The sequence below is a fragment of the Pyxicephalus adspersus genome, chromosome 6, assembly GCF_032062135.1.
Source record: "Pyxicephalus adspersus chromosome 6, UCB_Pads_2.0, whole genome shotgun sequence".
Taxonomy (NCBI): domain Eukaryota; kingdom Metazoa; phylum Chordata; class Amphibia; order Anura; family Pyxicephalidae; genus Pyxicephalus; species Pyxicephalus adspersus.
In genome coordinates this window covers 45,766,966-45,783,033 of record NC_092863.1, presented here as the reverse complement: position 1 = coordinate 45,783,033, position 16,068 = coordinate 45,766,966, and the positions used below count along the sequence as shown (strand labels likewise).

General features: G+C 39.0%; 1 protein-coding gene across 1 annotated transcript; it reads left to right on the top strand.

Annotated features, from left to right (window-relative positions):
* The first annotated feature begins 3,071 nt into the window (after window positions 1–3,071).
* On the top strand, window positions 3,072–15,949 carry SMARCB1 (SWI/SNF related BAF chromatin remodeling complex subunit B1). The gene is made up of 9 exons (XM_072415610.1): window positions 3,072–3,229; window positions 4,778–4,898; window positions 6,189–6,318; window positions 7,104–7,241; window positions 7,987–8,114; window positions 9,118–9,284; window positions 9,645–9,835; window positions 12,573–12,704; window positions 15,472–15,949. The coding sequence occupies exons 1-9, from the start codon at window positions 3,140–3,142 to the stop codon at window positions 15,509–15,511; spliced, it is 1,137 nt and encodes a 378-aa protein (XP_072271711.1). The 5' UTR covers window positions 3,072–3,139; the 3' UTR covers window positions 15,512–15,949.
* The last annotated feature ends 119 nt before the right edge of the window (window positions 15,950–16,068 follow it).

Genomic DNA, 16,068 nt, shown 5'->3' with positions numbered 1-16,068 from the left:
TTCTAAGCAGCAACAAATTATGTTTGAAAGTAAGAATCACCATCCATCACGCTCCTTGCAAGCGTATTGGAACCATTACAGAATGTAAAACAGCAATAAACAATGTAGAATCATGCTGTCAGCAGCCGGCCAATAACCTACAGCGATGAAATGCGATGAAGTAGATGGCTGAATATTTGAGAAAACACACTGTACTAAAAAATCACATTTTTAATGAATTTTAAAGATCCAACTGAGTTGTACAAAGCTTAAAACACTGCCGCCTTCAACTGTTCATCTCAGAAAATTTGGAGTAGGATTTGCTGATATCAGTACTGTGGTGCTCATTGTTTTCCTTCCTAAAAAGGAAGCTATACCTGAGGACCAGCAGTGGAAGGATCTCCTTCCTCTTCTGTTTGATTCATTCTGTGAAACTGTCCTTTTCAAACCTTCTGCTCAAATCACCAGGCATCAGAGGGGCAACTCTGATATGGAATAGTCAAGTCTTTCCTCCACCAACATACACAGCAAATCAGTCATGGGAGGGAGACCAGAGACAAGTAATGACCAGTCCATTGCCCCCTGTATGCCCTTTTAAGCACAGCTTCTAGAGAGCAGGTCTTCTTTAAAAAAGGCTTTAGCACTAAGGAATTATGTTAGCTGTTCTTAACTGAACTCATTTGCCAATTGCCTGGATGTAAGGCTGGTGTTTTGGTGTCAGTAGCATTAGTCACATACCAGAAACAAACATGCAGATACCTATGTGGCCACCATTAGCTGAACACCTAAGCTGCATACTCATTCTTGGCCCGTGACTGAGGCTACAGGCTATTGGAAAGGATCTTAGACGATGACAGACACCAGAAGAACACTGTACACATGTCAGATTCTTGTTTCACGCTAGCTCTGAAACGATATTCAGACGAGAATCATCTGACGTGTGTACGTAGCCTAAGACTGGTCAAATGGCAGAGGATAGAAACACCAACCAGATAAGATGGATGTTTTTTTTTTTTTGTTTTGTTTTTTTGCATATCTTTATAACATTTTATAAACAGGGATAATAATAACAATAACAAAAGTCATTGTGTCCAAAAAAAATGGAAAAATGGAAACAATATAGGATACACAACATAACAAATCAGGCAAAAACACCAGCAACAATCAATTAGTTTATGGAGACAAACAAGAGTAAAGTCAAATAATTTGAGCTCACACCCTGAACTGATAATACATTTCAAAACCATAACACATGAGGTGCAAAAACACAGGTTAACCTAAGGTCTCAAGAAGATTGCATTAAGAAGAGACAACTTTTATAAAACATCTAAAGTTCCAAATGTAGCACTTCCCTTTTCACATGTCAATACCACTTTGTGTGTTGGATCAATCTCTTAACCTCTAAAAGTTGGTATTTCGATAGTCAATAAAAATTTGGTCCAAGTTGTAAAACAATGCTCAGTATAATAATTCCTGTTATGGAAAGCAATTAACTTGTCTATAAGAAATTAGTTCATGTAATATCTGTCAATCTTTAGCCCAAGTTGGAGGGTCAGGCCAATGCAATAGAATATCCTTCAATGCAATAGAATCAATGCCTGCCATCCTTCAATGCGATAGAATCAACTTCTTGATAGTCAATAGGTAATGGATTCTCCATACTTCAGAGAAAGTCAGTCCCCCTCTCCTTACTGTAAGAATCCTCAATATGTAACACCTTGAACCTACCATTATAATGTGATTCGTATTTGATGTGTTGCAGTACCACCTAGTGTTGACCACAGCTGATCCTTTCACTATTAAATTCTCTTATAACTTCCCCAATATTGAGTCCCAAGTAGAGATGAGCGAGCGAGTTTTTAAAACTCGATATCGCAGCGAATTTAGCCATTCTCGCTTACTGAAATTGTATGCGAGAACAGCCGTTAACAGCCATTAAAGAGGGGTTGGAAATGACAGATACAGACAGTGACACAGGAGGAGAGGACCCTGCCCCCAAGAGCAGTGAGGGTATTAAGAGACAGAAGACGGGTAGGGTGGGTTTTGAGATGTAATGTGATTCTTTGGGTTTCAAAAGCCATTTATACATTGGGCAGATTTTGTTTAATGCAAATCCACAGCCCTAACATGCCAGTGGAAATTGGCTTTTTTTGTTTTCCATTATTTGGCTGACTTCTGCTGATGGAGCCCTTCTGTTATCTGAGGGCTTGCCAGTGGCTGCATATGTTCTGTATCAGTGGGTTTTTGTACAGCATTTAAAACAGAACTAAGCCCCTCCCCCCATGGACCTTTTATGAGTTTGGGATCTTTGGCCATCCTGATTGGCCAGGCTGGAATGACGTAACTCCCACATGTGCACAGAACTTGTACAAGAGCATTTGTACTCTCCATATTGTAGTTAGGTCATGATATATTGGTGATGAAACACATATTAGCAGGGCTGGGTATAGGGTAAAGCCTCATACAGATGTCACATATACATCAGATTATTGTCACTGGAAAAGATCATTTGGGATTATTTTTAATGCAGATGAAGAAGTATTGTGCATACAGTACTGTTCTGTTGCATGGAGGGGGCAGAGGTGAGGATGAGTAGCACCCAGATGTATTATCCTCCATAGGAAAGCACGGTGGTTGTTCCTGATCGCTATTCAATAATCAACCATAAGGGGGAGACATTGTGCAATCTGGGTACTTATCCCGAGCCCCCTCACCTTCTCCATGGACCCAGCACACAGAATAGTAGTGTGGTGAAGGAAGATGGCATGTTGTGCATTTACCTGCCCCCTCCCCCCTTCAGATTACCCAGAATCCCATTGTGTCTCACACCATCCCTGGCAATCAGGAGTTATGTCTGAAGGAATTGTTCTTATACTTTATTCCCTCAAATAATGCCCAGGCAGTCCAGTGTATGGAGAGACTACCTGTGTTCCTCGGCTTCTCTGACAGGAAATCTACATGCGCTGCAAACTTTTTAACCACCACGTTTTATCTCAACAACCAAACCATCTATAGGACAACACACAACATTCACACAATGCTGCACGGTCCACCTCCCGCGCATGCTCAGTGTGTAAGAGTGAGCACCACGCATGCGCACTAGGAAGCTGATGTTGTGCGCTTGCTCAGTGCGGCGGGCCCGGCGCTGGTGAACGACAAAATGATCATGGCGCTAAGCAAAACATTTGGTCAGAAGCCGGTGAAATTTCAATTGGAGGAAGATGGGGAATTCTACATGATCGGCTCAGAGGTGAGTGCCTGGAAGTGCGGGGCTGCGGCTGCCGGGGTTCTGCCGGGGCCTCCCCCACACAGAGGCCGAGGCCTGAGACAAAGGGAGTGCGGGGGGAGACAATGATAGGAGAGGGCAACATACACCGGGCTGAGCGTATAGTGTATAGGGAGGAATGGAGGGGGGTGTATATGTATATATATATATATATCTGTATGTGTTCATATCAGCTGGCTCCAATCATTCATATCATACCCCTCCATGTCATTTCATTCATGTATAAGTCCTAATATGTCTCAGATTAACTCGCCTTATGAGATCCCTATGTATAATAAGTCATAAACTCCCTGTCATATGGTGTGCCTGTTGCCATGCCAACCACAACTCTGATTTGTGCCATTTGTTTTGCATTATTTGCATTCATTATTGAGATCGATATGTGTATATGTGTATATATATATATATATATATATATATATATATATATATATATATATATGTATATATATTTGATGGTGTAACTATATTTGTAAGTGAAACTAAACTTCCCTTATGACCATAAAACTACCTTACCTGCTTTATTGCTAGGCCAATATAACAAAACACTTATGCTGGGATACCTGGCATCCTACATGGCCATACAGGCAGCTAAAAAGTAACTAAACTCAAAAGTGCCTCAAACAAAAACAAAAAAAATACACTTGCCTTCAATCCCGCAGAGCATTTGATCGGTCCGGAAGTGTCTTCCATCAGGTCTAGGGTCGTCCCGGTATCCATCTCCCAGCCAGCCCTGCCATCTTCTCTTCTTCCTACATCATCCGACGCAGGCGCAAGATCGGGTGACATAGGTTGAAATAAAATTGCAGATCTCACCCATGCGTAGTGAGATCGGCAATTCCTGTGATGCGTGACGTAGGTATCCCGGGAGGCTGTGCGCTCCCATTAATTCTCGATTGCCTAGGCAATCAAGAATTAGGGGGCGGTGCTGCAGCCTTTTAAAAAAAAAAAAAAAAGGGTTGTTGCACTTAAAAAAAACAAAAAAAAAACAAACAGAATTTTTACCTTACATAAAAGTGTTGTCTAACCTTTTATGTATGGGTACTCTTTAACTATGTTTTATTTCAGAAGGGACATTGCATTAAAATCCTGTTTGTAATTTTTTCATGTGGAACTATATTTTCATTTTTATTACTACTTTAAAGTTGACATTTTTGGAAGTATCCCCAGCCCCACTCCATAATCCCATATTGCACACATGTGTAGTGGTATCCTATAGACGTGAATGTGACACGTTTCCTAATAGATATAAGCATAAAACGTGTTATTGTGTAGGGGAGCCCAACCATTGGAGGAGAGAGGTACAATAGTTCTGCTTTGATTAACCAGAAACAAACGTGCATTTGTTTCAATTCCAAAGACTGGATTTGTGCTGCCACTGAAGATCCCTCTATTTCCTGATACTACAATCTGTATTATGGGAAAAGCTTGCAACGTTTTACAGAATATGATTAACGGTATACCAGTTGCTGTTGTCTATCTTGTGATTAATGTATATATTTTTTTTCACAGGTGGGGAATTACCTTCGCATGTTTAGGGGCTCACTGTACAAAAGGTACCCCTCTCTATGGAGACGCCTGGCCACTGTTGAAGAAAGGAAGAAGATTGTAGCTTCCTCACATGGGAAGAAATGTAAAATTTTTTTTTTCCTGTTTCTTTTGTTTGTTTTTTTTTTGATATGGCAAAAAAAAAAAAAAAGATTTGTTCTGTCCACCTAATACATTTGACCACCCTACAGTATTCAGACAAATCTCTGTTTGTTTCTTCTTGAATCCCCCAAATTCCTGTTGCCTTCATTTGCAGGTCTAATGTCCATTGTTAGGACTTGTGTGGTTTGTGGCAAAGGAGCTTGGGACATTCATCTGAGCTGGATATTATTATTATAACACAGTATTTTTATAGTGCCGACATATTACGCAGCACTGTACAAAGTCCATAGTCATGTCACTAGCTGTCCCTCAAGGGGGCTCACAATCTAATGTCCCTACCTCAGTCATTTGTCTTTATTACAGTCTAAAGGTCAATTTTTTTTTGGGGGGGGGGTTGCCAATTAACCTAACTGCATTTAGTTTAGGACAAAAGTAAATGTTTTAGATGTTCATTGCCTTTGGTGTTGAGTTTATATCTTCACCAGAAAATTGTATGTTGCTTTTAATATTTTAGTGTTTTAAATGTGCAATAATCTTCTTTGTAGTTAGTAATCATCTTGGAAAGGTATCATCATTTTTGGATTAGATTTGGAAGGTTTGAATATTGCTCGCTGAGATAGAACTCCAACATATAGCATAATATCTCATCTACTTGTTTCCAAACAGTGATATGTATGACCAGACAAATTGGTTCCATAGACGTTTCCCCTCTCACTTTATGTCTCTCCGCTATAGTCTGATTATACCTGTGCTGTTTCCCCCCATTGGGACATACACATATACACATTGTCAATAACTTTGTGCCTTATAATTCATTGTATGATGGAAATTGTTACCCATTAAACTCTTACTTGTTGACTCAGCATGTCAGAATTAGGATGTTTTATAGATGTTCCTATAATGAATTTCCTTCCATTTTGTGGATCAATAACCAGATGTTTATGACATGCGTTGATGATTAGGTTTAGGCTGGGTGCTATTGAAATGGCTCACAAAATATCCTCTAAAACATATATTAAATTAGGTATAAAAGCGGTTGTTTGAGCAATTAACATTTAGGTTATATATTGTGTCACAGGCTTTAGGTGTATTTCCACTGCTTTGTTGAACTGGTAACAAAAAAAACTTTTTTACTTCCCATGGGTGCTTTGGTTGTTTGCAGTAAAATACACATTAATGTAATATAATGAACTATTAATGGAATTATTTTTAGGAATGTAATTCAATTTTCTGTAATTTTATGTTTATCTGTTTTGTCCTGATTATTGTCTAGATCACGGATACACAACATTAGCTACTAGTGTTACTCTACTGAAAGCTTCAGAAGTTGAAGAGATCCTAGATGGAAATGATGAAAAATACAAAGCTGTTTCCATTAGCACAGAGCCCCCAACCTACCTCAGGTAAGTACCAACATTTTAACACCTATAGGCAGTGTTTTCCCCAGCCCCTATTAGCTGGGCACAGCACCCAGCACCCACAGTAACCACCCGGCTGTATTTCTGCGGTTACTGAAAACTTGGGTCACAAACCAGAGGGCCACCACCCGCTTACAGCTTCTTGCCACCCTGTTTAAAAAGATTTATGGGGAACATACTGCCTATTGGTACTTTTGTGAAAAACTCCCTGGCAAAATAAACATCTATTAAGGTGAAGCTAGCCATAGAGTATACAGAGAACAGTCATATGTGCAGGCAGAGATCAGCTTTCCTAGTGTCAGGCATAAACAATATGACGCATTGTATAAAGAAATGCAGGAGGTGAGGCAGTATACGGCGACATGATCCAGTCTTGGTGCCAGGTGACAGGAAATTATATATTTTGGATGAGGTTCTAATGTGTGTAAATGGTTTGTCACCTGTGATGTGTTGGCTGGAGTGATCTATTGCTGTTAAATAGCCATGAAATAACGTCTCCAACTAGATAGCCTGACTGGGATTTTGCAGTCCTATGTGTATGGGCACCCTTAGATAATGGGTAAAAATTTTTGTCTGCCTAAGTATATCATTCATTTTGAAAAAGGCTTCAAACACTTTTACCTGTCAAGTAAAGTTGTAAGAGTGATCTCTATCTACTTGTAGGCTTTAGATATAAATACAATCTGCTTGATAATTCAATGATTTTTTGATGATAATCTTTTTGTAAAACATTTTTTAATACCTTTGTTTATCTTTGTTTGTAATCCTAGGGAACAAAAAGCAAAGAGGAACAGCCAGTGGGTTCCAACACTGCCCAACAGTTCCCATCACTTAGATGCTGTGCCCTGTTCGACTACTATTAACAGAAATCGTTTGGGTCGTGACAAGAAAAGGACTTTCCCTCTTTGGTGAGATTTGTCTGAACTTCGTTGCTGTAACGTTGCACTCTGCATTTTACTTTCTAATTCTGATAGAATGATCTTTTATAAATCTGGGTATGAACTAGCTAATCATCAGCCTTGCATAGAAGATTGCTAGAGAATGAAGAACAGTTTACGGAAAATATGATGAACTTTAAAATATTTTTCCTTTTTATTTGAATATTTACATTTGCATGTTAATGTTATAGAAAAGCTTTAGGTGGCTTTCACGTTTTGCTGGATGTAGTAAATATTTTTTTCTAGTTTTACCAAAACATACTTTTTTTACTATTTTTTGTAAACTAAAGGTTTATAAAGATAACAAAAAATCCGGGTAAAAACAAAAATTTGGGTATGATATGCCTAATAGCTATCACAAGAGACCAAAACCACCTATATAATATGTTCCTCTTGTCTAGAGACATCCAGGACCTAGGAGACCTCTGATGCCCCCTTGTCCTTTTTTTGTTATCTTCGATTCAATAACAGTTGAAAAACCCTGGGTTTTAGTTAGAGTATGAGATTAAGTACTGGGAAGATTTGAAAGGCAACCCCACAATGACGATTAATAGGGAGCTGCACCTCACATATGTTTTAGTATATTACAAAAAAAAAAAAAAACATGTTTCAAGCTCATATAAAGAGTGCCGTCCTCTGTGTATTCAGTAAGGTACATGTACATATATTTATTGATTTAAAATTTGACTTGATTTTATTTTTTATTCCTTTACAGTTTTGATGACCATGATCCAGCTGTGATTCATGAAAATGCTTCTCAGCCAGAAGTACTAGTTCCCATCCGATTGGACATGGAGATAGATGGACAGAAGTTGCGTGATGCCTTTACGTGGAACATGAATGGTACAAATCACCTGAAGTTTCTTAAAATAAAAAATATAAAATATAGGATATAAATTCTGGTCAATCCATAGTTAACTAGCTTTTACCATTCTTTCGGGTTTTTTCTTCTGTTATTTTTAAAAGCTGCTGGCACACACGTACAGTAGAGATGTGAGACACAGAAGGAGCTGGTTAGCGCCTTTTAGAGGAGTTGTATGCTGTCTGGGTTTATTTCGCATAATTTTGTCTAGAGATTACACCATACATTTTTTGCCCCGAAAAAAATAAATGTTGCAGAGCATTGAAGCTGAGTTTTGACAGTTTAAAATTGCAGGTGCTGCAGGTATTTGGGGACAAGAAGAGGGTGCAGTATTACTAGGTGCGGTAGAGGGTAGTACTAATAGGGTACAGTAAGACTAAAGCTGCGTACACACTTGCAATTTTTGTCGTTGGAAAGGATCGTGAAAGATCCTTTCCAACTAGAAAAATTGCAGGTGTGTACGCAGCTTTAGTCTCCACGCTCTTTACCGTCTAATGCACTTGCATCATTTACAACATTGTAACACAGCAAGTTCACTGCATTCTGTATTGATGAGCCTGGATGCTTACTTTGGTACCATGATACCATGCTGAATGAGAATTGAAGCAAAGTGGCTTTTTCCATGGAGACTAACAAATTGCTATTAATCAACCCCGTTTGAAAGGAGATTACCATAGGTGTTGAAGCAGCACTAAATTGGTCATTGGAGGTGAGTTGGGGACATTGAAACGAGCTTAAATTAAGCATTTGCAGGATGCCCTTTCCCATGGGTAAGACTTTCTGAACCCTCTGCTGTTGGAGAGCTTAGATTATCCTAAATAAAACCTTAACTTTATTTTAAAAGCACAGTTACTTGATAGCACTGGTAGTTCAGTAAATGGTATAATCTTTTGTCTGGAATACAGAACAGCCATTATCAAATAACAAAGCTTCCTTATATATAATTTTTTTTTTCAAATTGTTTTTTTTTTCTTTGTGTAACAGAGAAACTGATGACACCAGAAATGTTTGCAGAGATCCTCTGTGATGATTTAGACCTCAACCCCCTTGCTTTTGTCCCCGCTATTGCTTCAGCGATTCGTCAGCAGATAGAATCTTATCCCACTGACAGCATACTGGAGGATCAGTCAGATCAGAGAGTCATTATCAAGGTACGCCTAATGGGGAAGTCCCTTCTGTTTTTTCAAAACATTGTAACATTTTTATCTTTTTATATCCATTCCTAGCTGGCTCCAATGCATGCCTTGCAGTGTGTTGCATGGACATCATTTAGAGCGACTGTAAGCATGCAGTATTTGTCTTCTCTGATAAGGTGACAGTTTGGTTGGTCAGTGTGTAAGTAAGCTGATGCCTGCATACCATTTTGCATGGCATTTGCAGATTTTTCTCTGTGTAAACAAGGCTGCCTGTGAGTGTCCAGTCAGCTCTGTCTCTAAGATAAATATGTTGGTGAATGGAACATAGTGGCCTCACTTCTTGGCTCGTGGTTTTGTCCTTGTGTTCTTTCTTAGCTGAATATCCACGTTGGGAACATTTCTTTGGTGGACCAGTTTGAATGGGACATGTCTGAAAAGGAGAATTCACCAGAGAAGTTTGCACTGAAACTATGTTCTGAGCTTGGTTTAGGCGGAGAGTTTGTTACCACTATCGCATACAGCATTCGAGGGCAGCTCAGCTGGCACCAGAAGACATACGCATTCAGGTAAGATGACCTGTTTCTTTAAAATTCACTATACTATAAATCAGTGGGAGGAGTGCTCCCTCCACCTTGGTAGCTGATGAATGGTGACCCAGTGAAGGGGATGATGCTATTTAGCCTACAAGTTCTTATATGTGTGCATGACTGTTGTACAAATAGTATTTGGAAGTTTTTCTTCATTTAAAACAAGTAGGCCCTGACATTTAAAATGTTTTTGAGATCTTTGCATGAATGTCCGTATGCTACCTTTCCATGGAGAACTCTTGGCAAGTCTCTCTATCATGATCCAAGAGAGTCACAATCCCTAAGTGGTGCTGCTTCTTTGGCAGGAAGGGGGATACAAAAACTAATCTTATCACTGCCAAAGTTTTGTAACAGCAAAATTATAATTCTAATGTTCTGTACACATTGTATGAAACAGGCACAAGCTGTTACCTTGGTTACTAACAAAAGTAGGTTTTCTAATTTGTGCCTTCTCCATACTTCAAAAATTGATAAATCATATAAAGAGGAATCTCATTTGTCATGTTGGTTAAGCAAGCGTTTTAAATTCACTGTACAATTGGAATGCAAATGTCTTGTTTTCCTTGTTTTTTGCACAATATGAGGCTCTGCTGAGCACATTCCAGTAAGTTTGTTAAACTTTAAACTGGAAGCTTCAAAATTAAAGGCTCAAGGCATCCATCAATTCTAGCAATAACAAAAACAAGGAAATAAAAAAAATCTTCATTTACAATAAAGTTTTAGTTTAACGCCTGCACATATTGGCACAAATATTTATGCAGAACAGTATGTCTGTCTATTTCTTGGTATTACACTGGGTGAATACAAAAGGCAGTTTTAGATGCCTCTAGGTTTTTAATTTTTGTCTGGTTACCTATTATATAAAGAGCACATTACACAAATCATTACCACCCAGTACTCCATGGTGGGCCCTTAAAAGAAACCAACGTTAATTTATATTGTTACCGTATACATTTAACAAAAGTGTCCAGAGGTTTTGTAAGGACAAAAATATGTGCTTCATAAATCTACAGCCATGTATCCTAGATCTTTTATTTTTAAGAAAAGTTTTTTATATTTTCAGTTCTAGCTTTTTTTAGAAGGAGATTATATTTACTTAGTTAACATGGGGTTCAGATATCTAGCCCTTGGTTATCAGCTTTTCAGCTTACTTACAACCAAACTAGGCCTGTTGTAACCTATGGTACCCTGTGCCATGCTTTTGGACCTGTTTCAGGAATCTCCATGTTGAGAGGGAAGAAATACTTTTAGTGACTTTGTTGAAAATGCTCCCAAAAGCAATAAGCCCAGGTTTTCCCTAACACAGTTGTATACCTTGCGGTAAACTGTTTTCCAATAATATGCCAGCAACATTTGTCTGTGCGACACTGCAGGGTTATTATAAGCATTGAAAAAGAAACTGGTAGGCCTGTCCAGGATAACCCTTCCTACTATTAGTATGCCCCAGGCTTTTGTAGATGTTGTTTTTTTGGGCTGTATTGCCCACTGCTCAGTTGAGCAACTTCTGAATATCTTGATGGTGAAAGACTTACTCTATAACTCACAAAACTAGAAATATCTCGCCATATGATGCTTTTCCTAGGACTTTGGAGGAACACAGTTCCCACCCTTCATGCTCTTGCTATTGCCTTGTTACATAACTTAGGCATGCTGGTAGGAGGAGAGGTTTAGCCCCAGCTGACCCACAGATATCAATGTCTAGTCCTTCTGTAGGTAACAGTATAACCTGAAGGTGAAAGGCTTCCTGTTTCCCTCAATCGACTCCAAGAAAAGGTTTTTACAGTGAGTACCAACCATCGATTTTTGTCTGCCACACTGGGAAAGCAACGGGAAGACTTTACGGTGGACAGGGACAACAGCTGGAAGCCATATGCTTTGGATGTGTTTCTACATCAGTGCTTGTGTGTGTAAAATCACTAAATCATTGTATACTAATTAGTGGTTGAATAGAATACCCAACATAAGTAGCTTGTGCGTGACAGTGAGATGTACACTTTAAACTTCATCTGTCTAAGTCTGTGAGGAATAATGTGTAGGCAGCCATAGTCATTGATAGTAGAAGAATACATTGCTGTGATGTTGTCACCGACCTTGAACAGGTATGCCCCCTAAGTAGAGTTATAACCCTGCATCTGCATACTTGTTCCAGGTAAGAAAAACATTGGATTACCATAACTGCCAAATAAATGTCAGTTTTAGAAAAAGCTTAACAGCAGAAGTCTTATGTTTTTTTTCTCAACACACTTCCCTTAATGAACTTTTGCTATGGATGTAGTATCGGTTGTGTAAAAAAGTACAATGCAGTAATACAAAATGACAGTGTAAGGTATGTTTATTACAGCTGTACATGTCTTTAAAGGACACGTTTCTGCAAGATACTAGCTGTGCAGCTTCTTCTCTGTAAATGTACAAATATCTTGTTCATTTCAACAAGGCGACTGATGAGATATATAATAGGTGGAGATTTTCTGTGTTAAAAAAAAAAAAAAAATGCAGCTTCTGACCACACAAGTAATCTGACAGGAGAGTATAAAACTTGGGGCACATTTCTCAAATTTGGTACTTGCACTTGGCATAACACAGCAGTTGGACACTTGGGCACCAATCACTGCATTGAGTGAAATGCAATGCACATATTTGTTGAGGCTGTTCAGCACATGAAAGTAGGCATGATGATGGTTATCCCACCTTTAAATCATGTTTATTTGTTTTTTAGTGAAAACCCCTTGCCAACTGTGGAGATAGCCATCCGAAATACAGGTGATGCAGACCAGTGGTGCCCTCTTCTGGAGACCCTTACAGATGCCGAAATGGAAAAGAAGATTCGTGACCAGGACAGAAACACCAGGTGCCACCGTCGTTTCATACGCTTTTCCTTCCGGGCTTCTCGTCGGGGTAGAATATAGACAACAAGGTGGCACTTCCTCAAAGCGGAAGAGGAAGACATTTCAGCTTTTGCGCACCAGCCTTTGAAGTGATGTCTTTTTCTGTGTCTGTGCTGTCCTGCTTCAGCCTATGGAGCTGCTCTTATTCATTCTCACACTTTGCAAGTGACGTGTTTGGTATTTCGTTTAACTTAAGCTGGTGGGATTGGACATTTCTCCCAGTGCTCGCCATTAGCTTAGTAGCACAGTCTATGCTAAAATTCCCTGATAGCCCGTACTTGGCCCTGTCGCCTTAAGCACTTAAATTTGCCAAATTTTAACTAATTGCATTGTCTCACATTGAGATAGTCTGACACCCTCTTGCCTCCCTTAATCTGGTGGTGAGACCTGCAGTATGTTCCATATTGCTGGTTTCTGTAATCAAGAGTAGCCCCATAACAGAATTATGCCAACTATAGTAACCTTTATGTCCTTTAGTGTATTGTATTCCTGTTAGCTTTAGTATTCTTTATATTGTAGGCAATACATAAAATGGTGCCAAAAATATGCTTGTGAAATGTTCTAGATAGCTTTGCTGCTTTAGATGCTAAATGTAATCATTTAACTTCTGCCAGTCCCTGTAGAGCATAATTCTACTGGTGCATGCCGCAGTTAAATGCAACGTGATATTCCACCAATTATAGTGCAGGTGGTGGCTTTATGAAGTATGTGCAGTATTAAGACTTGTAACCATTTTAACTGCTTTTTTCCTTTCTACGTGTATGGCAGTGGTAGTGACAGTATTAATGTTTTCTTGGACGGTAAGGAAATGGTTTTTGTTTTCAGAAAGGTTGGCCCATGCTGGTTGCGGAGCCCCCAGAAGGCCTTATTGCCACCAGAAGGAAATACAGATTAGTGGTATAGAAATGGGGGGGGGGGGGNAATTTATAACTGCAGTAAAAATAGTCAGTGCCATTTGAATTGCTCGTCGAATTATTTCGATGGGACTGGTTGTACAAAAAATAGTGCCATATACAGTATGGCCCTTCTAGCAAGTAAAAGGCATTGAGGTTTTAGTGATCTTAGTGATGTTACCTTTAAATATTTAGCTGAAATCAAATGGGTTGAGTTATGGTACAGTCGATGATCATTCTTTGACCATTGCTGTACCCTGAGTATTGTGAGTTTCTGGTTTATTTTGTGTTTGTTGTTTATTGGTACTTACGGACATTCGGAGCTGCTGATGAACAGTGCTGAGAATGTCTCTGCCTTGTTAAAATGAAAAAATGTGAAATATAAGGTTAGGCACTTACGTCTGTTTTAATCCCTTTCCAAGATATCTATATATTGACTTAAATGTTCATTGTATACAACACGTCTTTGCAGTGTGCCTTTTTAGAAAAGTTGATGTGTATGTGGTCTGGTTTGGTGCTTCTAGTATTAACCAGTTGTGTCAGTGTCTGGTTCTTGCATAGCACAAGGGAATAGGACAAGTTGCCTAGTAAGCTGTGTTTTAAAATATGCCAAATCAAGGCCATGAATGTATTAACAAATTTGTTGTGTCATAACTTACAAATACTCTACTTTCCTCTTGTTTAACCTCCCAACAGATAAAGCCAGCTACCCTGTTTTCCTAACTAGGGTTCACATTGTGCTTATCCTGCCATTTTTCCCCCCCGGAATGCACCATGGAAAGGTTTTAAATTTTGCTGTGATCACCATTTCTTATACTTTGAATTTGGTACATTCCAAGTTTTTCATGGTGTCACTCTTTGAAAGCATCCCTGGCAGGATACATACATAGAGAATCGCAGAAAGCCTTGCAGAAATTTTTAAGGAAGGAAGAACACTTGTATTTTTCAATTCCTATTTTTTCTCTCAGCACCTTTTTAACTGATAAAGGCAATGGCTTTTTTCTAATAAATTTAAAGGCAGCCATTTACGTTTCACGAAATGGTTTGCGTTTGCAAGCATTTCAGTCTTTAATATTGTACTTATGATCAGCAGAAATGTTATTTTGATTTACCAATGAATTTGCTTTATTACAAAGCAGCCCAATATTTGCACAACACTTTGTGTCTTTTAATCTAGTAGTATTTGTTAAAAATCCCCTACCCCAATAAATAGAACTGTTCTTCAGTTTGCCAAAATCTGTTTGCCAGAAATTGGCATTGCCAGTCTATTTGTAACCGTTAATTTTATTTACCCGTGGATCAGGGTTGGAGAAATCCCAGGATCCAGGTAGCCTATGTGCATAAATGAATATAGTAAGCACTTTTTTGAGTCTTTGCTATAGCAAGGATACATTGTTTTGGCTCCCTAAAACTTTGCATTAGTTTGTCTTACCCTAGCTAAACTAAAGCACTGAAAATATATTTCAGAGTTTAGGCTAGGGATACAGTATGTACAATTGTACATGCTCAGTTAGCTATTCTTATAGCTCTCAAGCACACTTGTGGCCTAACAGGCATCACTGTTGGCAGTACTGGACTTGGTGCCAATGAGTGAATGACCTCTAGATTTAACTTTAATAATGATATTATAGGAAATGTGTATATGTTGTTGTTGTTTTACTTGCTAAATTAGTGTGGCTGGAAGTGAAGTAATGGTATATTGAGATTAAGATGTTTCTTTCCAGGATGAGTATGAAGTACAAATCCCCCATAAGATGATCCTCTGACTTAGTGTTAAGAGTAAAGCTACAACCTCCTTATCATTTACCTTGCCCCTCTTCTCTTTTCCTCCCTATAGGCGTATGAGACGTCTTGCCAACACTGCACCGGCCTGGTAAACAGTCCCCTCCCGACGAAACTCGCGGTTCACATCCTGGAGATGGAACCCCGCCCCATAAATAAACAAAAAGTAACAATTTTAAAAGGAAAAAGTAAAAAAAAAAAAAAAAAACTAAGAGTAAAGATTTGTGGAGGAGAGGAGGGTGGTCACAGCACCTCTTGAGCCAAATCAGAAGGTGCGGGGGACCCACACATTCCACATTGAAAGCAGCTGGGTGCTGCTGTGTTTGACTCCCTCACAACCTTTCCTTCCATGTACAGAGTGCGAAGCATTAGTGCTACCTGACTACCGGAAGACCTGAGACAGATGTCCCAAGCCCTCCTTTATACCTGTGTACGTGATATGTAAAGCTTTTTTGTGTTCTATTTTTAATTTGTATAGGTGCTTTATGCACTTGTAGAAAAAAAACTTTTTAAATAAAAGTAATGCTCAATAACTTGCCTCATTTGGGTGATGTTCTATGCTTATCACATATGGATGCTTCCCTAGTGCATAGCAGCATTTGTCTCATCACTGTGATGCTGTATCTGCCAGCTTGCCACAGGACCTGCTAGT

Excerpts from the sequence above, each read along its gene's own strand:
- SMARCB1 (XM_072415610.1), top strand. The coding sequence starts at position 3,140 with ATGATCATGGCGCTAAGCAAAACATTTGGTCAGAAGCCGGTGAAATTT. Across the intron at positions 4,899-6,188 it reads TTCCTCACATGGGAAGAAAT|ATCACGGATACACAACATTA; the intron begins GTAAAATTTTTT and ends ATTATTGTCTAG. Across the intron at positions 7,242-7,986 it reads AAAAGGACTTTCCCTCTTTG|TTTTGATGACCATGATCCAG; the intron begins GTGAGATTTGTC and ends ATTCCTTTACAG.